This window comes from Protopterus annectens, chromosome 3.part1, assembly GCF_019279795.1.
Source record: "Protopterus annectens isolate FY-2018-M chromosome 3.part1, PAN1.0, whole genome shotgun sequence".
NCBI classification, from domain to species: domain Eukaryota; kingdom Metazoa; phylum Chordata; order Ceratodontiformes; family Protopteridae; genus Protopterus; species Protopterus annectens.
In genome coordinates, this window is record NC_056732.1 from 1,499,190,863 (window position 1) to 1,499,215,687 (window position 24,825).

Genomic DNA, 24,825 nt, shown 5'->3' on the forward strand with positions numbered 1-24,825 from the left:
TCCTGTTGTCCATTCTTTACATCCTGTTTTTTACATTTTTGCTAAGTCTGTAGGAGGTCAGCTTTCTTGCTGACATTGTGAAATGCATACATTCTTGCTAATTCTGTAGGAAAACATGTCCATTAAGCAAATTCCTTATTTTTCAAGCCACAGTCATTTAATATGGATGCAAGTCACATATTACTAAACTCTTTCTACATTTAAGCAAGCTTTATTTTATACCTTATTTATGTTGCATATTTTTACTTTCGACCTTAATACCTTGTTGAGCATATACTTACAATTCCTTCTTTTTATTTTAAAACATACTCAAAACACTTTATACTGATATGTATTTTTGGTCAGATTATATAGAAAACACATTAGGAAACAAAACCTTTAGTCTTCTTTTTGATACAAGTCAAAATGCAATTTTACTCAATTAATACAATGATATCAAGTATTACTACCAAAACTGAATGTATTTAACAACTTTTTCTTTTGCAGACCATTCTGTGAAACTATTCCAGTAGTTATGGGCTGTGTCTGCTTTAGTTTTTAACTTGATTAATTTATTCTTTTGCAGTCACAAAATTTAATTTATGACTTAGAACTGTTCCATTAATTCTTTGCAGCTGTTGAATTAACTGTTTACTTTTATTAATCATTTTATACCAAAAGATTAGAGATAGACTAATATCTATAAGACACAAGAACTGTGTGCTACTGCAAATGTTATTTAGTGCTATAAATATACAGTTTTAATGTAATTTTAACCATAACATTGTGGTCATATCTCTGCCCATTAACACCTTGGTTGACAGTGAAGTGAACATTTTATTCCACTAGCTGTATGAGTACAATATTTTAATATAATTTTCCTCTAACTGGGGTAATAAATACTGGTACAGATGAAGTGATGGCCCAAAAAACAGTGATAAAACTACAACTTGAAACCAGTGATAAAATTACAACTTGGCAAATAACTTTTGAACTTACTTTACAACGTGTCCTATACAGTATATATCTACACAGACTGTTTGTTACTCATGTATTTCAATCTATTAGGTACCATGGACCCATTTTTTTTAAACTTTCATTTGTACTGAATTATTCTGTGCTTGTACATACAAAGACTGTTAAGTACACTTAGTCCAATCTACGCATTTAGTAACATTAACATCAAGCAAAATCTTGGAAAATTCTTATGTCTCTTTAGAAGTATCTAGTAGAATTGCCACCAGAGGCAACTACATACCCAGCAATTAGAAACATTCATGCTTTTGCATACTAACATTGCCTTGCCAAAAATATATTAAAATATAGTGACCAGTCTTGCTCAATTTTTACATATTTTTACTCTCTTGTATAGCTTTAATAAAACAATGTTAAACCATCTCTTGTATAGCTTTACAGTTCAACAGGTTATAAATACAATTTAATACTAAAGAATAAAATATCTTGGCCTGTCAGGTTTAATCTGTTTACCAGTATTTCTAATGCACTACTACCTGTTTTCCCCTCCCCCTAAAAGAGTATTGTTAAAAATGAATGAGATATTATTGATATAGCTTTATTTTAGACCCTTTTGCAATACTGCTCACACAGTCAGTGTAAAACTGAGAAAGTACCCCTCCCCCTGTAGTACTGCAGTATTGTTTATTTGCTTTATGCTGTGAGAATAGAATGTATGTCAGCCCAACACTTTGGTTGTACATTTGATTTATTAGATTACTAACAAACTGTGGACCTTTGTCTAATTTGATCATTTTTTATAAAGTATTTGCTGTTTACTACTATTAGTAGGTATTTATACCCTCCTGCATAATTTATTTGAACTGTATATACACTATAGCCCATGTGCTGGCTGTACTTGATGTAACTGAGGTTTTTTTACTTTTAGCATTTACTTGCAAACAGATTATCAGTGACATGTAAGCACAACTGTGATGTTTTATTACAATTACCAAATAGTGTTGCATGTGAACATTTAACAATTACGTAAAACTCAAGCCACTTGTCTGGCAGTTAGTCTTGTTTTTTTTTTTTTACCTTATCTTTCCAACATTTTCTGTAACTATTTATCCAGTCTGGGAAGGTCTAAGCTCACATTTCAGACTTTATAGACCATAGTTAACTCTTTTAGCATTTTTGCTTTAATCATCTGTTAATACACTTGCAATTTGATAGTAAAATGCAGTTATAAAACACTTAGAATTATAAGAAGTATTTATGATTTGCACAACTATGCATTTATACTACATAACTAGACATTATTTTACAATTAGCTTACATATTTTTTTAACTTTGATTTCAGTATTTTTTATTTATTTAACTGCCCTGCCATTCATTTTACAAAGACTGCTTGACTAATACCATCTGTGATTTTATTTCTTTTTAAAATTCAGAACTTTAACTGTTTGGTGTGGTGTTACTATACAATTATAAAAAATCAAAAAAACAAAACAAAATAGATATTGGCTTAACTAACACTTGTTTATATTTACATGATTTGCATTTGCTGTTGTCTGCCTTTTCTCTTGTGCATTTTAACAGATGTACTTTATATGAAAAGTAAACACATGCATCTCAATCTTGTGACTTCAGATTTTTACTGTTATGCACTAGAACTGTTTTGTTTACCTTTTGACTACACTATGAGAATGGCAGTCATATGCTGTACTTTACTGTAGTACTGAGAAATGTATTGCTTTAATTGAATGAAAGTGAAACATTTGGGAATGATTTGTCCATACATCAGATCCAACCATGTATGCTTAACCATTTTCAAAACACAAGTATGTTATAAAATATATCTCTTTTTGTACAGATCAGCTGTAGTTTCCTGCACGTTTGCAATGTTTTCTTAAGCTCAGCTGTTGTATGCAGGAAGTCAGTCTCTGTCAGTTCAGCTAATTTATTTTCTTTATCCTGTAACTGCTGTTCAAGACTTTTCTGTAATTCTGCATGGTCTTTCTGACATTTTTCAGTAACCCGTTATGCTGAATCTAAAACTCCTATGCACTTTTGAAAAAATGTTTGTATAACTTGTCTAAACTTCCTGAACTCATTGTGTCTGTCTCTTACAAGTTTATTACCTTCTTTTGTAACAAGATATACTGGAGGTTCTGTCAGTAAAACTGATTTGACTCCTGTTGTAACTCTGAAATAAACCTTTTACATGTGATGACAGGACATAACTGTTCAACATCTGAATATAATGTAAACATATTAAATGTTCCTGGTTCTTTACCATTAACATTTTTGTCTGTATAGTCTAACCTTTGAATAGTGGCATGGACTGTTTTTTTATGACACTGTACACAGAAAGCAGTTTCATATGATTTACACAATAAACATTTGTCATAGGCCACATAGTTTTCTTTGAGATACCAGTCAAATATTGTAATCCATTTGCATAATGCCTTACTATCAACTTGCCCTAATAAGGTTTTACATTTACTAATAGTGTATACCAACATTGCAATTTACTCCATATTTTATCTGGTTGTTCTGCTACTTTAAGAGTAAAGCTTGGCTTACACCTGCTTGAATTCTGTCTGATAGCATCCATACTAAAAATGTGACATAGGAAAAAGGTCTTACCAGTTAGCAAGAAAACAGGTGATCAGACTGTTGTTGCAGATGGCTGGAAATTTTTCAAAGTCACTCGAGAAGCTGGTGAAACACAGCAGGCAGCGAGATGCTGTGAAAAGTTGGTGTTCACCTTTCTTGGAGAATGTAAGGCACTGCGACTTTCCTGCACTGCAGGCTGAATCTGGATTCAGACGTCTGAGAAACTGTACTACTGCAAGCTGCATAAACTGGAGTATTTCTGTTTATGGTTTACACATATGTACAAATGTTAGTTACTGCAACTTCACTGAAGTGACCCTCTGCAGGCCTTAGCACTCCCTCTGTTTTTGAATGCTGGTAGGCTCGCCATTGAAAAATGAATTATCAAGGTGCTGCTTACTGTGATGGAGCCATAGTCTTCTTAAGACGCTAAGGTCTTTCTGGCTGGATTCTGCTGAAAACAAAGTCTAGTTATAATTGCATTCACAGTCTGTTGCTCACAGCAACTTGCAGAATATACACTGATGTAGCACCAAACTCTGTCACTTTTAAAAGCAGTAATTAATAACTTTTTATAACAAACCACACGTACCACTGTTGCAGCTTTAGTTACACTGTACCACTTTACCTCTCGATCAGCATAGAAGATAACTTTTCTGTACAAAATACGTCTCCTAATAATTTCATTTGCTATAGTCTCTTTATAGTGGTCTTACATCCTGTTTTTCACCTTGGTATTCTGTTTTGGTCTTTTGTATGAAAACATCTGTTTGCTGGTGTTTGCAGAAAAATATGTTTTCATCCTGTAGAGAAATAATGCTGGTATTGTCTTTCCATTCAAACTTCCTTGCTTAACAGTGTCATGTGATAGAAACATGTACAGATTGTTTTCCTGTTGTCCATTCTTTACATCCTGTTTTTTTTTTTACATTTTTGCTAAGTCTGTAGGAGGTCAGCTTTCTTGCCGACAGTGTGAAATGCATACTTTTTTGCTAATTCTGTAGGAAAACATGTCTATTAAGCAAATTCCTTATTTTTCAAGCCACAGTCATTTAGTATGGATGCAAATTACATATTACTAAACTCTATTTCTACATTTAAGCAAGCTTTATTGTATACCTTATTTATGTTGCATATTTTTACTTTCAACCTTAATACCTTGTTGAGCATATTCTTACAAGTATGGATTAAAAAGGATTATGTTATGGTAGCTAATGATATGTCAGAACAGTCCAGACAAAAGATAATGCAAAAACTGAGAAATTGGAAGCTCCTACCTATGGATATGGATAGCAAGATATAAGCAATACTTTTTTTTGTCCCTTTAATTTTATACAGAGGTCAGGTATATTTTTATCAACCAGAGAAGTTGTGAATAGTAATTAATAAAGAGTTGAATGATTTGATTTGGGAGGGGAAGACCTTAACAGTGAAGTGGGATAAGCTGATCCTCCCAACGGAACAAGGAGGTTTAGGATAGTTCAGAGCTACACAGTTAAGGCTCTTATGCATGACAGAAGCAGAAAGCTACATTTTGAGGTGGAAATGGATGATGATGAAGTGGGGGGATTAATTCAAGAAATAAGGGAAAAATGGTGTTTTGGATATACAAATCCTCAAGGAGAATACCAACAGACGAAAGGTAATAGAACTGGAAGAGGCCAAGAAGACATTTGGTTGAGGTTTTAATTGAATCTAGAAGAGAAGCTGCTGTCAAAAAGGAATAATTAGTAGGGTATAATAAATATTGCATGATAACTGTAAGAATCAATCAGAAGAGATCATAAAAGATTGGGAAAAGAGATTAGATAATGCAATAAACAAAGAAACAATGGAAGAACATATGTATGTCTCCCAAATATGCAACAAAGTCATGAAGATTTACGATTTTTACCCAGAAGTGTTTCCTAAATACTTTTATATCCTATGCAGACTCCAAATAATTTTTTGTCAGGTAGATGGCAAATGTTAGAGGTGTGACAGGGAGGAAAGAGGTAACTGGGAAAATGTTTTGGGAGTGTAATGAGTTGGTGACTTTAAAAATGCCCTGCAGAGTACTCTGTCAGGAATACTGGCCAAGCAAATGAGTGAAACTAAAGAAATGATTTTTCTGAGTTGGGATACAGTATCTGAAGTAGTGAATATTCTAGCAGAGATGAAAGAATAAGAAGTAGGACTTTGGAAAAGGGGAGGGAGGAGTAAATTACATAGAAGAAAATAAAATTACATGCAAAAAATGTGGTTTATGAGAAGACAGGAATTGAATAATTTATATAATGTTGCTTAGATTATACATCACACATATTGCTGTATATCCCATAATGTTTGTAAATGTCAGCTTGTTAATATGGTTTTATTACTTTTATGTAAATGTAAATGTAAGTTTGCCATTGTCACAAGTGATAATTGAATAAAGTTTAAAAAAAGACTAACTAATGATCAGTGACCAAACTGCACTTTTATTTATAAAACCAATGTCTGTCTTAATCTAGTGTGTTTGCATTGCTTTCTTAAAAGATTATTAATAATTCTGAAAAGTTCTCTTCTTTACAATGGTCATTTCAGCTAGCCATATTTCTAGACTGCAGGCAGTGCAATGTAAAAAGCCTTACACACTATTTCACAAGATTCAATTTTTACTAAGAATAAATTCTGACTTTATATTAAATGTTGTTGGGGCTGTTTCCATGAAGCTAATTATTTAATTTAACGTCTTTGTCAGTTTCAAAATAATGGGGAAATCATTTTGGTTATCAGACATGTTCATAAGAAGGTCAGAAACATTTCTGATGGAACAAAGCACAAATATTCCTGAAACAATTCAAGATAAACAAAATTACTGTGGGTGGAATGAAGAGTGAGTTCTGCAGACTCTTGCCATCTGCACATCTTAAAATTTTAGTGCAGCTAAAGTTTGTCTCAAGAAGCAATCCCAAGATATGTGAAGCTGTTCAGCAGTCTTTTGTATGCTCCTATGCTTTGTGCCACCTAGAGGAATGTAGGATTTAGTACAGCAGACATTCCAAAGTGAAGCTTGAGTGGACGACGTAAGGGGGTGAGACATGTATATGCTTCTCGCAATGTCCCCAGAAGGAATAACCTCTGTGTTTTATTTGGCACAAGGGTAACAGTGCCTTGAGTAGTTACTTTTATCACAAAAAAACTTTTTCTGATGTTGTCATAATTGAACTGTAATATTAGAGAAAGTTCCTGGATTCACATGCTGAAGCTTACACATCTTACTTTAAAGAAGAATGCAGTTTTTTCTATGATATTTCTGCCCCGTGCCTGATGATCATTAATCCCCCCCCCCCCATTGGACATGACCGATTCATTCCCTTCCTTATCTGGGAATTTCACATGGGATCAGTGTGAGAGCTGTCTGGGGAGGCATCATTCAGTCAAGTCATAAAGATACTTTATGGATTTGCTAGCATCCCAGCAATGAGAGCATATGTAATAGTCTTTCCATACCCCTGGGCAGGGCTACAGTGCACTGCAGATCGCCATGGTAGTCCACAGTGCCTTCCCTATAAGAGTGTACACTTCCACATACCCATATGGAAGGCTAATACTATGTGATGGCTTGGTGATCCTAATACCAGCCCCTTAGACTCTCATTTGTATTGGTACCCCTCCAGCCAGGGGTTGTACCAGTGTGCACTTATGTCTTCCATTCCTTTCTTCCAAGGATAGGTAAGCTCATCCTCCCCTGACAGCTAGTTAGAGATGTACACTGCTAGTCAGACTTGTTTCACTGGGCCATAGTCAGGACTTTTGCCTTCTATGCCACCAAAAAGTGCACATTTAATGTAGAAAACTTGAGAAAAACAAAATTCATCAAACATATGTTAAAAAAAGCACTGGATCTTAAGAAGGGAGTGAAAAGCTTTTTTACATTGGTCACTTATTTAGCTAAGAAGATTAGAAATGCCCACTGCACAGAGTCGATATTAAGAAATATCTGCAAGCTAGTGGGTAGCATCATTGTATGGTGTGTTATACCAGACTGTTTCATTAGATGTGGTGGGTGGGCCTCTATTGTCTTCTCCCAACGCTTACCCAAGAAGCCAAAAGAATCTTCATGTGAGCATCCAGTACCCCCCAGCAACAGAAAAGGGGAAGGGCGTCTTCACTTAAATAATTTAACATGAGGCTGAGAGATACCTTGAATGCTATTGCCATCTTACCATAGGCATGGTAGGTAAAGCAAGGCAAGTAGCAAACATTTCTATACAACAGTGTTCCTTTGAGGATGTGATCATCATTTAGTGAAGATCTTCAAATTCATCTTAAACTTCAACTTTATTAAGTGCTTTAGCACGAAGTAACTAAAAAGTAATTAATAGTTAACTCAAACAGGTATGCAGAGCAACACTGTAAAATCAATAGTAAAATCACAAAAAAATCAGTAAAGTACAAATAATAATAGAAATTCAGTAGATACAATCATTAAGTAAAAGCTTGGAACTACTGGGAAGTATTATTAAAAGCAGGATTAAAGAGAGGACAGAGACGGCATCTCTTAAAGCAGTCAGTAGGTCAGCATAAAACACTCCCAAAGTCACCAGTGTTCTTTAGGCATAATACAGTTCTTAGAAGGACTTGCAAGTTATAATGTGGGTTTAGCTGGACATGCAGATTATCCTGTATCTTTAGAATGGGCAAGATAGGTCAGGCAACAGGTCCTTATGTTCCATTATATTGTCTGCAGCTGAGTGACATTAAAATGATTGTAAAGAGTTTCAGAATGTAAAAAAGATTGTTTACATTCTTTTTGGCCTCTGTATAGAAATGCCAACACCTGCATTTTACATGTAGTTTGCCTTTACTCAAGGTTAGAGTTAGAAAAGACATCTGTCCACTTATAATTTGTATTTGATCTGCAGTGTTACTAGTTCTGTGACCTTCTTTTGGAGTTCTGTAATCCCTTTACTTACAGCTACCTTTTGCTCTTGTTTTTCTCTCTCTCCATAGCCCAGTAAGCAGAAAAGGAAATTCTCATCCTTCTTTAAGAGCCTGGTCATCGAGCTGGACAAAGAACTTTATGGTCCAGACAACCACTTGGTAGAGGTAATATGGTTTCCTTAGCTGAAGTTGCTTTTCTGTTTGTTTATTCTGCCATCACCAGAGTATGTTTCCGTCATTGTGAGTGTAAACACAGGTCTGCGGTACAGCCCTTTCCTTACAATATTTCACATTTGAAACATTAACTCTTTAGTGGGGGTAGGAGGAAAGTGTCAGTAATTGAACAAGAGAGCAGTTTATTATTTGTACTCAGCAATAGCAACTAGCGCTCCTTTCATCTAGAAACAGGAAATGTGCTACAATATCATGATAACATCGACTCTGTCATTTGCACACTCACAACTTAACACAGAAGATTACCACAATGTTCTTTCAGTGGATCACTGCTACAGTAGTCTAAGCTTTATGGGTTGTATCCTGCTAAGAATAGAACAGATATCCAGTTTCCAAAGTTTAGGACATCTTCCACACACCCAAACTATTAGGCAGCTGGAGCTGAGCTGACTAAGAATCAGGTTTGGGTGCCAAGCCCTTCAGAGCTTTCCTGGCACCAAAGAGAACACTTCTCTGTGGGCTTTCAAGCATTGACAGGTGGCTAATACTGTTTCATTGTGCGGCAGAGATGTTCCCTTCTGGGAAATATCCTTCCACTTTACTTTCTAAAGCAGAATCTGTACTATTTTTCTGCAAAATATTAATTTCAGTGCTGGAAAAACTGTGCTTTTATTGATTGTCATGTTTCTTTTAATTTGTTGTAAAGGGAGGAACACTTCTATTTTTAGGATAAAAAGTTGTTAAAACTTAGTTTAAACTACTTTTAATTTGGGGAAAGTTGATTTATTTCACTTTTGGGGGCTGGGGTAAATGTTTAAAGTGCTTTTAAATGTGTTTTAATGGAAAATTAGTTTTTTACAATTTAGATGTTTTACTGACAATTGCTGCCAGACATCCCTGCGTATCAGGTACCTTTTTCAGATTAGCCATAGAACAACCTATCCATTCTATGGTTCTTCCCTCTTCCATCTACATAAAAAAGTAAAATGCTATTCAACATTTGTCAACACAACAGGCTGCTAAATTGCCTCAGCTGCAGGTGGGTGACTCTCCTATGGCCAAAGCTGGTTCCTTGGACCACTCATCTTTTTCTTGGGTCCCACTGGTGTAGTCCCTACAGCCACCATGGACCGGGGGTTAGACACTCCCTGTGCATCTGTTGAAGTGCCCTTGTCAGGCAAGAGAGAGAGAGAGAGTCACTTTGCTAGCCCTGGGAGAGAAGAGACACATAATGCCTTTCTGTCTAGCCAGAAAGTTGTGCCCATCTCTAGGTATGTTTTGGCAGTACAGATTCTGTTTCTTCAGAAGTTACTGTCGAAAGAATGTTTTCTCCTGTCTCAGTTACCCTGGACATGGGTAGTTTATTGGGCTTAGTTCAAAGTTTAATGCATGCTTTTGACCCTTCCTCTGTGACTGTTTCTAGTAAATGTAAAAGGGATTCCTCATTTTCTAAGAAGGTTCAAGAAACTGAACTTCTAAATGGTTGTGAGAGACAGATTGTCTCTACAAACTTCTGACTCAGATTCCGAACAGAGAATGACTTTGGCCAGTCCCTTTGAAGGATTCCCTTTCTCTGCAACTATTTCCAGAGTAAAACAAATGCTTCCGTGAGAAAACAGTAACGTTTCTCAGTCCCACAGGAAGCATTATGCATTGTTACAACTGTAATTTCCAGAACTGTCTCTTTTTCTCCTGCTTTTTTTTTGCACTAGAGGATGTTTTTGTTATAGCCTGTATCTTGCCTGACAGCCAACCTGCTGCACCCAAAAGCAGACAAACTGCATAAAGGTCCTCGGTCTTTTACGTTTTTAAACTCTCTTCCCATATCAGACGCAGAAGGTATTGTTTTTCTGAACCTAGCTGCTCATAAAAATTTGGTTAACATTACTCACTCTCCTGTTTAAGATGGGAAGGCTTTTCATAGTTTTGAAAAAGTACATTCTTTTGCAACACTTGTTTATAGAATTCCCTGCTGTTGAGCTTGTACATTTATGTTTTCTCTTGCCTCATCTGAGAACATGAGGAAAGTTTTTGACATTTGTTTCCTCTTTTGAGGATTAATCCACTTTGTGTAACTGGTTGTTTCTGTGTCTCAAGTAGCCACCTAGTTTGTGAAACGTACTGATGACTTTGCTGATGTGACTTTTTCAGGGCTGTTGCTACTGAAACTGTTTTGAGGGGGATTTACTTGGTTACGTTCCCTAAACCTTTCAGAAGATGTTAGAAATTATGTTCTAAGTTGTCCCTTTGATAGAAAGTAAATTTTGGATTATCTTCTTCAGAGGTCTGTATAAAGTGTGATGAGAGAGGTATGCTAATTCATGGGTTCTCTCAATTTTTCAGCCTTCCTTCTCCAACTAGACCAAGGGATTTAATGCTTCCTTACTGCCTTTTTTAAGGCAAAATAAACAGTTCCAACAAACTGCTGGTAGGCAAATGTTTAAAAAGCTAATGCAGGGAGTTTCCAAAAAGTAGAGAAACTCCCCAGAATGAAACAATCTAATAAGCCTGCATGACTAAAAGACTTCCTCCCTCCCACCTTGGCAAACCCAGCTAGTGGGAGCCTCTTCCTCTTTTTTGAGGGATTCGCCTTCATATGACAGACTTAACTATTTTTTCCCCACTCGTCTTGGAAGACGTACTGTCCGCATCATGGGTGTTAGAAACTGCGTCTTCTTCTTGTAGAAGGGTTTTATTCAGGTTTGCGTATTTTACAAGTTCTGTTTGTTAGCCCTTCATTTTCTTTTGAGTTTTTTGAAACCTTAGCTTTTCAAAATATGCATTTCATCACATTCCTAGATTCGTACCCCAGATGTTTCTAAATGTTTTCCGAGTATATATCAAATTATCAGTTTCTTTGCATTACCATTTGGTCTGTTCACTGCTACAAAGGTATATATGAAGTGCCTATCTCATGTGATAGCCTACTGCAGATTGCAAGGTGTTCACAATTTTCCTTATTTTGATGACTGGCCCTTCTTTGTTAGAATGTTTTTCAAAGTGTCAGGAGTCTCTCAGTTGGGTAAGGGATCTCCTACACAAACTATGATTCCAGCAGTATTTACAGATGTCTTTTTTGACCATTTCTTACACAGTTATTTTCCTGTGGTGTCTCTAGGACACATTGGTTTATGGAGCTACTCTTACACAGGAAAAGGTAAATCTTTATCTAGCTCCATTACTGTGTATTTTCTACTTAGGCTACTCTAATTATTATCAGTAATTAGTTAATTTGCTATTATTAATTATTATTTGTGATTATTATTGCAAATGAATTCTTCAGGATTCCAGATCTTGTGGCTTATATAGGATCATAGGAGGTTACTAGGCTAATGGCCCTGAGGCCCTTACAACCCTAGCCAAGAGTTTATCCCCAAAAAAGAAACCTCAGTCAGCACCTGTCGCTGCTGTCAATGAGGGGCACAGGTGGAACCTCTAGGGACAAATTTGTGGTTTCCCATCCACTCATCAAGGCTGCATTTGAAGAGGGTCAGCGAGGTACTCTGTTTGACATTTATGGGAAGTCTATTCCAGGGACAGCACAGCCTCTGGGAGACAAACATGTTTCTCCAACAGGTTTTGTTGATATCGCATATTAGATTTAGGCCTTTTGAGCAGGTAATGCGCAAGGAGTTCGACTTGTGTATATGGAGCATGTCTAGTAGGGCAGGGTCCAAAATTGCCTTGTAGGTGAAACACAGATCACCTCTGAGCAATCTGTATGATACTGAGTAGAATGATAGTGATTTGAGCCTGTCCACATAGGACAGGTGTTGGAGGCCATAGATTCTCTTGTGAGGTGTTTCTGTGGCCTTTCCAGTTGGTGCAGATGTTGGGAGAGGTACATGTCAAAGAGCAGAACTTTGTGGCAGACAATGATGAGCCAGACAATGGCAGACTCTCTCGAATTAAAATTGTATCATGGGGTCTTCCATGATTTAATTTTCTGTCACAAACACCTCAAATAGATCTTTTGCCTCTATTCGTTTTTTTTAATTTATCCTTTTAAATATTACTTAGCAAATTTCTACTGCAGGTCCCATCCTTGAAAGCCTGGAAGACAGATGTGTTTTCTTTTCCTCGACAGGAATTCTCCTATATGCTTTTCCATCCTTTCTAGTTACCTTCAGGGTCACTGTGAGGATTCAGAAGGACTCGCGATAGATTATTGTGGTAACTCCCCTCTGGCCCAGGCAACAGTGATTCTTCCTTCTTTGCAATGGCCATGGACAGTTACCACAAGCTCTTCACAAATTGAATCTGCATTCCAACCGTAACAACTGTAACCGACTACCTGGACCTCAGAATTGTTAGACCTTTCTGGCACCTTTTTATGAAGAGGACATAGTGCAAGTATAGAGGAGGCAGTAAGTCCCACTGCTGCAAAGTCAATTATTAGTAAAGGCAAAATGTTTTCTTGTTGGTGCCAAGAAAAGAATCAGCATCCACTGTGCAAATGCTCTGTGATGATACATTATTTGTGTAAATTACTACCCTATGTCCTGTCTTTCTTCTCAGTTAAAGTTCATTGTTGGACATTTCAGCATGTCTGCCCATGGATCTCCCTATTTCAGTACTGTCTCATGTGAAAATGTTTTTGAAAGAGGTGTTGCATGTGAAGCCTCATGAAATTCAGGTGTCTCCTCCATGGGATCTTAAATTGCTGTTAGTGAAACTAACTCTTGCTCCATTTGGACCAGCTCATTAGGCTGTTGTGAGTTTCTCAACATGGAATACAGTGTTATTCATTTTTGACCTTTTGTAAGAAGAGTGTCTGAGTTGCAAGCACTTATGGTGAGTCAGCCTTATCTCACTTTCCATAAAGATAGGGTACCCTTTAGAAATAAACTTTATTTCTGCATATATATGGCATCTGAGTTATCATTTAGCCAAGCTATCCCTCTCCCTGTCTTTCTTGCAGAACCTAATATGAGGGAGGTGGGATACTTCTTACCTTGGATGTCCACAGAAATCTCAGGTACTATCCTGTAAAAACAAAATATTGCAGTATCTTTGATCGATTGTTCTTTTCTTGTTAAAAAAAGGACAGCCTATGTCAATTCAGACTTTTGTAATCGTTGTTTTTTCTTATTGCCTTTTTTAAATTATCCTATGAGCAAGCATACATTAAAAGAAAATAAAACAAACCCTATTGACATTTTAACATTTACATACATTATACATCACATATCTTGTCTTTATTTGTAAGTGTCATCAGCCCAACATTATGCAAATTGCTGCATCCCTGCCTTCCCTTAAACCTCACTCCTCCTCCTCCTGAACATTATTCCGTATGTGTTGTTCCAACAATTTCTATTTACTGCTATGTAATTTGTTCTTTCTCTTTTCTAAAAATCACTCTTCCAGTTCCTGTCTCTCTTTTATAATATTCACCACTTCAAATGTAGTTGATTTAGAGTTTGATTTCCACTTTTTATTAATTTCTATTTTTTGGCAGCCAACAGAATTAAACTTAGTAAGGCCTTACTATGTCTAGACAATTCAAATTCTGTATCCCAGCTCAAAAAATAATTTTCTTAGTCACAGCCACTTGCTCGCCCAATATTTCTAACAGAGTACTCTGTAGGGAATTTTTAACATGATACAGTACAATGAAATAATTAAAAAAAAAAAAAAACACAAATCCAGAGCACCAATGGTTCAAAGAGCTTTACTTTCACTACTAAAACATCTGGTACCTCAGCTTTTCACCTTCAAGGATGCAGATGTACACACAAGCTCACAATTTACACTAGGTGAACCCCTCCATAATTAGAACTCCATTATGATGAAAGGCTGAGGTACCAGATGTTTAGTGGTGAAAGTAAACAGTTGAACAGTTGGTGCTCTGGATTTGTGTTTTTTTGGAATTTTTAAAATAAGCCAATTCACTACACTCCCGAAACATATGTTCCAGTTTACCTCTTTCTATTTGCTGTCTAACTGTGGAAAACATTGTTTGGAGCAGTAGCGGGGTGAGAGGGCCAACTGCCCGGACACTATAAGATGATCTGGATCTCTCTTTAATGTAATACTGGCTTTAAAAGCCAGTATTGCATTTGAGGTCAAACCTGAGAGCTATGTCACTCTGTGTGTGGTCTAAATCCTGAGCTCTGTAGTGGTCCATGCAGGCAGGGTATAAACTGTAGCAACTGTTTGCTACATTTATAACAAGCAGTTTGCTGCATTTTAAAAAGAAGAAGCTTTTTGTAAGTAAATCCTGAGTGCTGTAGTGCTCTGTGTGTGGTCTAAAACCAGAGTGCTGTAGCACTCTGTACAGGCAGAGTATAAACTGTAGTAACTGTTTGCTACAGTTTAAAGGGGCACTGGCTCGTTCCTGCAAAGGAATTTCTGCTTCGGTCCGAAGATGTAGTGCTGTCAATCACCGATTACTCTCCGCCCTTTTATTTACATCAGTCATGACGCTCTTGCACTTCCACCATCTTACAGATCCACCCACTGTTAAATTAACAATAAAAAGGTATGCACAGCTCATTTTCAGTCTTGTTTTTCTTCCGTTTGGATTCAGTAACACATTGCTCTGGTTCCTAGCTTAACTGACCTACAGATTTAGCGTTGCTTCAGGTAAATCTTACTGGCTAAAGTTTTTTTTTGTGCTTCTTCGTTGTTTTTACCATCTATCTACTTCCTTGCATTGCCGTAGCTTCAAATCTGACTGTATACCAGATTGCGGCTTTATAGGTTAAAAAATGCTGTTTATTCTGTGTTTGGATGTAGTGTGGTTTATACTGAAACAATAATAACAAAAAAGTTTGCTGGCATATAAGGTAGGCAGCTTGTGTCAGTGGCAATAAATAACAGTTATTCAAGTCAATTTAGAAAGAGCGTTCGCTTAGTAGCTGTAAATAATGATTATGGTGTTAAAAAATCATCAGTACCTTTGTCAACGCATATGCATCCAAAATAATAGTTCTTATGTTGTACAATGTTCACTTTTCAATATACGAAGCCCTTCTCCAGTATGAGATAACGAATGAGTTTGTGTGAGCAAGTCCACCCAGAATAGTCTAGGTGAAAAAACCTTTCGTTTTACAAAACAGCAATATATAATCCTTCGTTATGCAGAGCAGCAGAATATACTGTTTGTGAGGTGAATACCCTGAAGAGAAATGGAACTTTGGCATTTATGTGCTTGAGAAGGTGGATGCCTTATTGTCCGTTTACGTTATCCGTTTATTTGTGAGATGAATACCGAGAAGAGAAACGGAATTTTGGTGTTCATGAGTTTGAACAGGTGGATGCTATACGTGAATTTTGTATATTCTGCTGCTCTGCATAACGAAGGATTATATATTGCTGTTTTGTAAAACGAAAGTTTTTTTTCACCTAGACTATTGCTTTAATTTGCTAGCACTCTCTGAACCTCAGTCGAATCCAAAAAAGTAGTACTTATTATACGAGCGAGTGACAGTCCCTCTTTGGGCACTTGTGCCCTGCAAAAAAAAAAGTTGTAGAAATGGCAACTGTCCCGAAATATTAGGGCAAAATAATTTCCTATATTTTATATAATAGTTGCATAAACAGTTATTCTGTATCGCAAAAACCTACACGTTATAAGAAACAGAATAAGCAACTGAAATGCTATAAGAATAAACTTTTATTTAGGCAAAAGAAGTGAAGTTATGTCCCTTATACTAGACCACAAAGTCTTTTGGACGTGCAGCGCGGGATCCAAGTGCGAGGCAGGACAGAGAGTAGAGCGCAGTCTCACATCTGCTGCAAAACTTTGCAATGAACTTCATCCTAGAATGTCTGCTTCTTTTCGGCACGATCTTGTTCTTGTTTATTGAGTAGTTTGTGCAATTCTTTCTGCCAAAGATGAGAGTCGCTTTAGGGGGAACTGGTCCTGATTACTGGTGCCGGGCACGGAATGGGCAAAGCAACAGCCCTACAGTTTGCAAGACATGGGGCCACATTTATCCTATGGAACGTCAACAAGGTATAATGAAAGTCTGCCTTCTCAGAAGATTTTGAAATGACTTTGTTGTAATCTGGTAAAAATGCTATTTTGAGCCGAAATAATGTGCATAGATTCTTAGCAGAGATCTTTTCATTCCATCTGAATTATGCGTTTCATGTGTTATTTATTACCGTAACCCCTGTCCTTATATCGTTGCAGTGTTCTAGTTGGGAAATGTGGAAAGAGTGACTCCTTGAGTAATAGCTGTTTTTCACTACAACTGATCCATGCAGTTTTTTTCTGCATGTATATGGTCTGATCCACATACAGGGGAGCCTGCATGATTTTTTTGCAGCCCCCTCAACAGCCATTTCAGTGTCCCATTACTTGACTATTTCTCCACAGTTGTCATAAACAATGTTCAAAACTCTGTGTGCATACTGTTTTATGCTTTACTTCTACAATGAATGCAAATATTTGTATTTAATTTACAATAGTGACCAACTGTGCTATAGTTAAAAAATATTGTGTGTGAGATTACATCATAAACATAGTTTAGATAGGCAAGTTCTAGACACTCTGTTTGTGGACCATTACAGTTCTGGATGTTTCCCTAGAAGGAGGCAAGGATGTTACTTTACTTGGCATGTGGTGGAAGTGATTTTTTTTAGGTGATGGATACTTAATGCTAACAGATGTATCTTTTGATAAATATTAAGTTCCTTTAACTGGGTGTTTGGAGAACCATTTGTGCTGAAAAGGAATTGGAGGTGAAAGAGTATCATTTCTTTTATAGCTCCACTGATCATTCTGTAATGGTAGTGAGTCCAGAGAGCGACCTGTTCTAATATGTTGTAATATTTTTTTTTCCAAGTTCACATTTAAGGTGCTTGCAACCAAACAACATTAAGATAAAAAACAAATTTCGTTTTGTCATAGTGGGTAGTGTGCATAATAAGTAAAAGTAAAATACTGAAGTTGGCATAATAACTGTGAAAATCTGTAAGAAGATGATGATAATGGTCAAGGTGTTCCAGATCCAAGTTGCAGTGTTTGATTCTCACATGGGGCAATAGGCTAGATTTTTTTTTTCCATTACTGTAGGTCTATTTTGATTCGAGGTAGCCTCCACTTATCTCTATCAACTTCCAAACTCAATCTGAGGTAACTAGCTAATATCCTACCACTGATGCTCTGATCATAGTTTTAGGATGATGCAAGCTTGCTCTGAGGCTGTCACTGGTCCAAGGACTGAACCGATAACCCATCTGTAATGAAAAGATAAACAGAGATGGGACGCTGTGGTAAGACAACTTATTTTGGTATTTGTTAGTACAAAATGCTGCACCCACATGTGGCCAGAATAGATTCCTTGTGAAAGTCGTATGAAGTAGTGTGCATATGTACTGTCTCAATTCTTTTTTGAGACCCATTGTTCCCTTTTTTTTTCTCTAATTATCTGGGTATCCTTCCACATTGCCTTTATTTCTGTAGTCAAATCCTGTTTTTTTGACAGTTTCTCTGTATTTAAGATACTGGAATCACTGGGTATAGAAATTTAGGTGATAGTGTTTTTCTTTTCAATGAATATTTCTGTTTTTTTTTAAATTGGTCACAGTGGGTGATGCCATGCGATTATAAACTTCATCATTCTGGCTCATATTGTTGATTTACGCAGTAGTTCCCTGGATTCTCCCTTGTTGAGTCGGATAACTGTAGATGGGCAACACTAAGTGGGCACAAAGCCTGAAGTCAGGCTATGAATAAACATCACACTTGGGTTCATAGGTTCATAGGTTCATACTAGGCTATCTGCCCTAGAGCATTTATAAGCCTAGCCAGAGTGTGTGTGGCTTTCACCACCCCTTAGGATGACAATACTATACCCATTAGTTTGCTGTGCCTCTGTCCAGCAGTCACAGAGATGATTCCCGGGGTAAACCTAAGATCTCCCATCCACTCGTCAAGATTTCTCTTGAACAGAGTCAGTGAGGGGCTCTGCCTCACATGGACTGGGATTCTGTTCCATAGTGTAGGGAGTCTCTGGGTGATGAATCTGTCCCTCCAGCGCATCCTATTTATATCCGTGTTGAGGCTTAAGTCTCTTGCTCTCTTGGCTCTGGTGGATTTGGACTTTTTTCAGGTGGAGCATGTCCATTAATTCCGGGTTGGACATGGCCTTGTATGTCAGGCACAGATCACCTCTGAGCAGACGGTATGCGACTGAATAGAGCTGCAGTTTCTTCAGTCAGGCAGCATATGACATATGTTTGAGCCCCTTTATCCTTTTGGTGAGGAACTTTTGGGGTCTTTCCAACTGCTGCAGGTGTCGGGTAAGGTACATTCCGAATGGGGCGTTGTACTCAATCATTGGTCTGATAAGTGAAGAGTACAGGGGTACAATGACCTCTCGTGATCTGGATGTGAATCCCTTCATGATCAGGTGGGCAATGTAGAAGGTCTTCCTAACCACTTTGGCAATGTGAGTGTCAAAAGAGAGGTTACTGTCAACTTGGGTCCCCAGGTCCCTGATAACTTCTTCCATGTTTAATGCATTACCACCTATGTGGTAATTAGAGGTTACCTTGTTTTTCCCAAAGGTTATGACTATACATTTTTTGGCATTTAGCTTAAGGCCATGGCTCTGGCACCAGTTATCCATTTCTATGAGACCTCTCTGGAGGATGTCTGTGTCTGATGGAGTGTCAATTATGGCACCCAGTTTGCAGTCATCTGCAAATTTTGTCAGCCACAATCCCCCTATGTTTGCCTGCACTTCAGAAAAATAAATGCCGAACAATAGGGGGCCCAGGACTGAGCCCTGTGGAACACCGCTCGTGACCGGCTTAGAGTCTGACATGGCACCAGCAACTCTAACCCTGTGGGTTCTGTCCTTGAGTCAGTTTGCAAACCATCTTGTGACATACGGGTTTACAGCTAAGCTGGTGAGCTTTTCTATGATGCCCGAGTGGGGTATTGTGTCGAACGCTTTTGCTAGGTCAAGGTTTTTTTTAATTAAAACATGAGTGCCATAGTGCTTCATGCATAGGTTCATAGTTTCATAAGAGGTTACTAGGCTACTGGCCCAAGGGCCTTTCTTTATAAGCCTAGCTAAGTTAGACCCTTTTTCCATTATTGACCAAGTTGTATGGTCTGTATTTTCAGCATGAGTCTATGATCAGCGTCAACTGCCCTTATCCAAGAGGGACATAGAGGACAACTACATTTGAAGTAGTGAATATTATAAAAAAAGAAAAGAACTGGAAGAGGGATCCTTAGAAAAGGGAAGGAACAAATTACGTAGAAGTAAATAGAAATTGTTGGAACAACACATACAGAAGGGTATAAACTGTAGCAACTGTTTGCTACTTTTATAGCAAGCAGTTTGCTGCAGTTTAAAAACAAAAATTTTTTTTTAATTAAATCCTGAACTCTGTAGCTGTCTGTGTGTGGTCTAAAACCTGAGAGCTGTAGCACTCCATGCAGGCAGGGTATAAACTGTAGCATCTGTTTGCTGCATTTGCAGCAAGGAGTTTGCAACAGTTTAAAAAGAAGAAATTTTTTTTTAAATTAAAACATGAGCTCCATAAAGCTCCATGCAGGCAGAGAATAAAGTGTAGTAACTGTTTTCTACTACATTTTAAAAAGGACATTTTTATTTTAATTAAACCCTGAGCGCTGTTGTGCTCCATGTGTGGTCTAAAACCTTGAGTGCTGTAGTGCTCTGGGCAGGGGAGTGTAATCTGTAGCAACTCTTTGCTACATTTGTTGCAAGCAGTTTGCTACATTTTAAAAAGAAGACTTTTTTTTTTAGCTAAAATCAGTTGAAAGAAGGTTAGGGGCAGGGCACAGAAATGGGACCTGTATGGTTAGGACAGGAAGGAGGGTGTGTGTGTGTGTGTGTGTGTGTGTGTGTGTGTGTGTGTGTGTGTGTGTGTGTGTGTGTGTGTGTCATGCATCTGGCCACCTGGTTGGTGTGACAGTAGAAGAAACATATATATATATATATATATATATATATATATATATATATATATTTATAGATATATGGATGTAGGACTATAGAACGAAAGTTCAATAGTCCGAATCCATAATCACCGAACACACTTTAACGAAAGTGCTTTCACCGAAAAAGTGCTTTCGTTAAAATGTGTTAAAAAAAAACAATAAATCTACTTTTATGCAGGGGGGCAAGCTCCCCTGCACCACCCACACCCTCCTACTTTAATATTCTCACTCCGAGATCGCACTACAGTGAGGAAAAGGGAATATTCCCTTATCTGCACCGTAGTACAATCTCCGCAACAGTCATTCCCCCACGACTCCCTCTAGCTGCAGGTATGCTTCCGCAAAAGTGCTTTTTCGGTAAAAAGCACTTTAGCGGAAGTATGCCCGGCGGTTTGCGCTTCGATGGAAAGTTCCTTTGGGATCAGTACCGATCCCATTTTTTTTTTTTTTGATACTGTGAACTAGATTCCTTCTCAGGTCTGGGACAGATTTTGCTAAGATGTTTCTCCAGGTGCTCCTGGACCCTCTTCCTTCTTTCCCCCAGTCAGTGTAAGTTGTGGTAATCTAACTTTATAAAGTAGGCTACAGCAGCAGTGATGCATTTGAAAAACATAGTACAGTTGTGTAAGTAAACTTAACTATAGCAGTAGCTGTTTGAATGGTCACTACTGCAGTAGTCACTCCCTCCCTCCTTACATCCTCCTTGTTTTGTTTCATCCCCTTATTTTATTTTTTGCCATGTTTTTATCCCAACTGTTAATCCTCAAAAACCTGGAGAGGAGTGCTCTGTTCAGCGGCAGGAAAGCTCTAAAGAGGTTCACACCCAAACCTGATTTTTAGTCAGCTCAACTCAAGGTGACTACCAGTTTGTGTGAGTGGAAGATTGCATGAAGCTTTGGAAGCTGGATGGTGTGTATAGCTTAGGTAACTGCAACAGTGATCATTCAAACATCTGCTGTTATGGTGGGTTATCTAACACAGCTGCACTTTGTTGTTTTCACAGCTCTGGAACCTGGCATGATGCATTGACAATGATGCTCTCTCAGAAGAGATTAAATCACTTGGTTGGCAGTAAAGTACAAACACATTAGGGTATAAGCATCTGTTAAACTGGAGCTTGCAGACTTAGACTGGAGGTCTTTAGTTTTCTCATACACCTGTGGAAAAAAAAATCACTTATGCAAAGTACGGATTATATAGTTGATACACAAACACCACCAACAGACATATGAAATTTGAAAACTGAAAAAAATCATGTTGTTATTTCTAAAAGAGTACTTTTTATTTAAGAATATGAATTTAGTAGAAATATGACCCAAACTGTGTGATTTACTAAGGCAGAAGATAACATAAAGATGTTTACAGATGTACTCATAAGCGCTCCTTATGTCAAACAGTCATCACTTATTCGTTACTAAAAATGAACTTCAGTCAATGGACAATTGGAGCTAAGCTCTGTTGCTAGTGTTTGCAAAAGTCTACCTTTTCTCTTTGTATAAACATACTTGGCTTATTACCCCTTCAGTTTGGACACTTTACAGTGTGTGTGTGTGTGTGTGTGTGTATGTGTATAACACGCACACACACACACACACACACACACACACACACACACACACACACACACACACCTCCAAAGCAGAAATGCAAGCAACCTCCACCCCCCAACACAACCCAATTGACACATATCCCACAGACTCAGTGTGCCAATAAACCACAGCCCATAAGGAAACCAATGTACCCAACACACTAGTCATAGGTGACTCTATAGTCAGGCACACTGATGTCCCATTCACCAGGCTAAACAAGGAGAAGGTTACTGTCAGCTGCCTGTCGGGTGCCAGGATCTGCCACGTAACCCACGCACTCATGTCACTCCACAACAAGTACAGATATGACTCTGTCATTGTCCATGTTGGTGTGAATGACTTGAGACTGAACTTCCCTGGACTACATGAAAAGAGACATGGAAGAGCTCTCTGATCTTGTAGCCCAGGCAGGTTTGACCCTTGTCCTGAGTAGCATCCTGCCATTGCCCAGAATGATGCCGCAGTACAAGGACAAAATGATTGACTTCAACAATTGGCTAAGCTTCTGGTGTCATTCTAAGGGGATCCAGTATCTCTCTGCCTGGGATGACATGGTCGACAGGCCATGATGCTTTTCCTGAGATGGCCTGCACCTGTTGCCCCTGGGATTCCGGATACTGGCTAAGGCTCTTGCCGCCCCATAGTGCCTTTTTTAGGCAAGGTTCAAATGACAAATTCACCACCACAACAGGAACAGGCAAGCAAAAAATGAGGGTGATGCTACTTAATGCTATAAGTCTAAATCTCAAAATACTGTGCAGTAACTGAGACCTGGTTCAAGGCTCTAGAGAGCACCACTGCATTACTAGGCTATAACTCATACCACACTTTTCTGCCATCTAACCTGGACCAGAACACCAAAGGCGGAGGTGTGTCCATATTCATTAAGGATATCCACATTTCCAGGCTAGTTGCGCAGCATAAGTCATCTGTTCCCGTTCCCACATCTTCTTGATAGTCCGATTGGACTGTCTCTCTCCTGACAATTTGCGTTTCTGACGCCCCCTGCTGATGGAGCGTATTCTCCCTTCTGTTGTAAAAGTTTTGATGGGGAAGAAGATGTGGGAACGGGGACAGATGACATAGTCTTCAATCTATCAGACTATAATTTGAATTTGTTTGAGTTACAAGTCCTTTCTAAAGGATTAACATTTATTCCAACCACATATAGTAGGTATGAGAAAACTCTGAGAGACTTCAAGCTTTTTATAAGGAATTTGTCCCTGAGGATTGAGTTTAATGGACCTCCCTCCACACTGATTATCTCTTATAAGAAACCAAGCACGTATATGCCACAATTACACCCACTTGTTGCTGCTTATAGTAAACTTGTTGAGGATGATCTTTATAGGATGAGGGACCGATATGGTCCTAGAAATAAGACTAGATTTAATCTTAATTTCAAGCAAAGGGAAGCATTAACCATGTTACGGAATAACTGTAACATCACCATTCGCCCAGCGGACAAAGGGGGTGGGATAGTTGTCCTTAATTCTGATAGATATCGACGAGACATGGTGACAATGTTAGGTGATGGGACCTTTTATGAACCTATAACGTCAGATCAAGCTACTATCATTATCAATAGGATACAATCTATGTTGAATGACTTACTCAATAGTGAGATCATTGATAAAACGCTATTTGATTTCTTGTACGTTACACACCCTTTGATACCCACTATACAAGGTCTTCCAAAGATCCACAAGGACCCTGTCCACCCACCAATGAGACCGATAGTGGCGGGCAGAGGTTGGTCTACTGAACCACTATCTATATATATTGAAAGCAAGTTGAGGTCAGTGGTTGATGCTAACTGTTACATTCTAAAAGATACCAGACAATTCTTACTGGATCTTTATCAGTACACTAACTCATGTACCTCTTTAGATGGTTATTTGTTTGTCACGATGGATGTTCAATCCTTATTCACAGTGATTCCGAATGTGGAAGGTATAGATATGTTGAGTACTTACCTAAGAAGGGTGGGGATTTTTGCAGACTTTGATGTGGACCTGCTTTTGAGTTTGTTAGAAGTAGTTTTGGAATCCAATATTTTCTGTTTCTCTGATACACTGTATCTGCAGCGGGATGGCGTGGCTATGGGCACGTTCTGTGCCAATAGCTACGCCAACCTTGGTATGGCTGAATGGGAGGTATGACACCTCTTCCAGAATGACAAATATGTCAGGTATGTCCCATTTTACAGGCGTTTTGTAGATGACCTGTTCTTTTTGTGGACAGGTACATCTACACAGTTACAAGAGTTTGTTAATGAAATGAATCTTGTCACTGAGTTTTTGAAATTCACCTTTGAATGGTCGAACATTAGATTACCATTCCTGGACATATATGTAGAGAAGTTAGACAATGGGATGGTGAATACGGGATTACATCGTAAACCATGTCATAGAAATACTCTTTTACATCGACACAGCATGCATCCCGGTTATGTGTATAGTAACATTATCCGTGGACAAGCTATGCGTGTCTCGAGGTATACTCCACTGGATTCAGTTTTTAATGATGACATTAGTGATTTAGCCGATAGGTTGAGAGAACGTTGCTATTCATCAATGGATCTATCTGCTGGGATGGAATGTATCACTGAGTTTAGACACACTAGAGCCATGCCATATTTCTCCCATGGAGCAAGTGCTCGGTATTTGA

At 38.1% G+C, this 24,825-nt stretch overlaps 1 protein-coding gene across 6 annotated transcripts in view; it reads left to right on the forward strand.

The window, feature by feature from the left end:
• Window positions 1-24,825, forward strand: part of SMARCD3 (SWI/SNF related, matrix associated, actin dependent regulator of chromatin, subfamily d, member 3) — a 1,904,082-nt gene that overhangs the window by 1,501,799 nt on the left and 377,458 nt on the right. For all 6 annotated transcript variants that reach the window (XM_044067567.1, XM_044067570.1, XM_044067569.1 and 3 more), the window contains exon 7: window positions 8,533-8,628. In XM_044067567.1, the coding sequence (XP_043923502.1) occupies window positions 8,533-8,628 (96 nt within the window). The remainder of the gene's footprint in view (window positions 1-8,532; window positions 8,629-24,825) is intronic.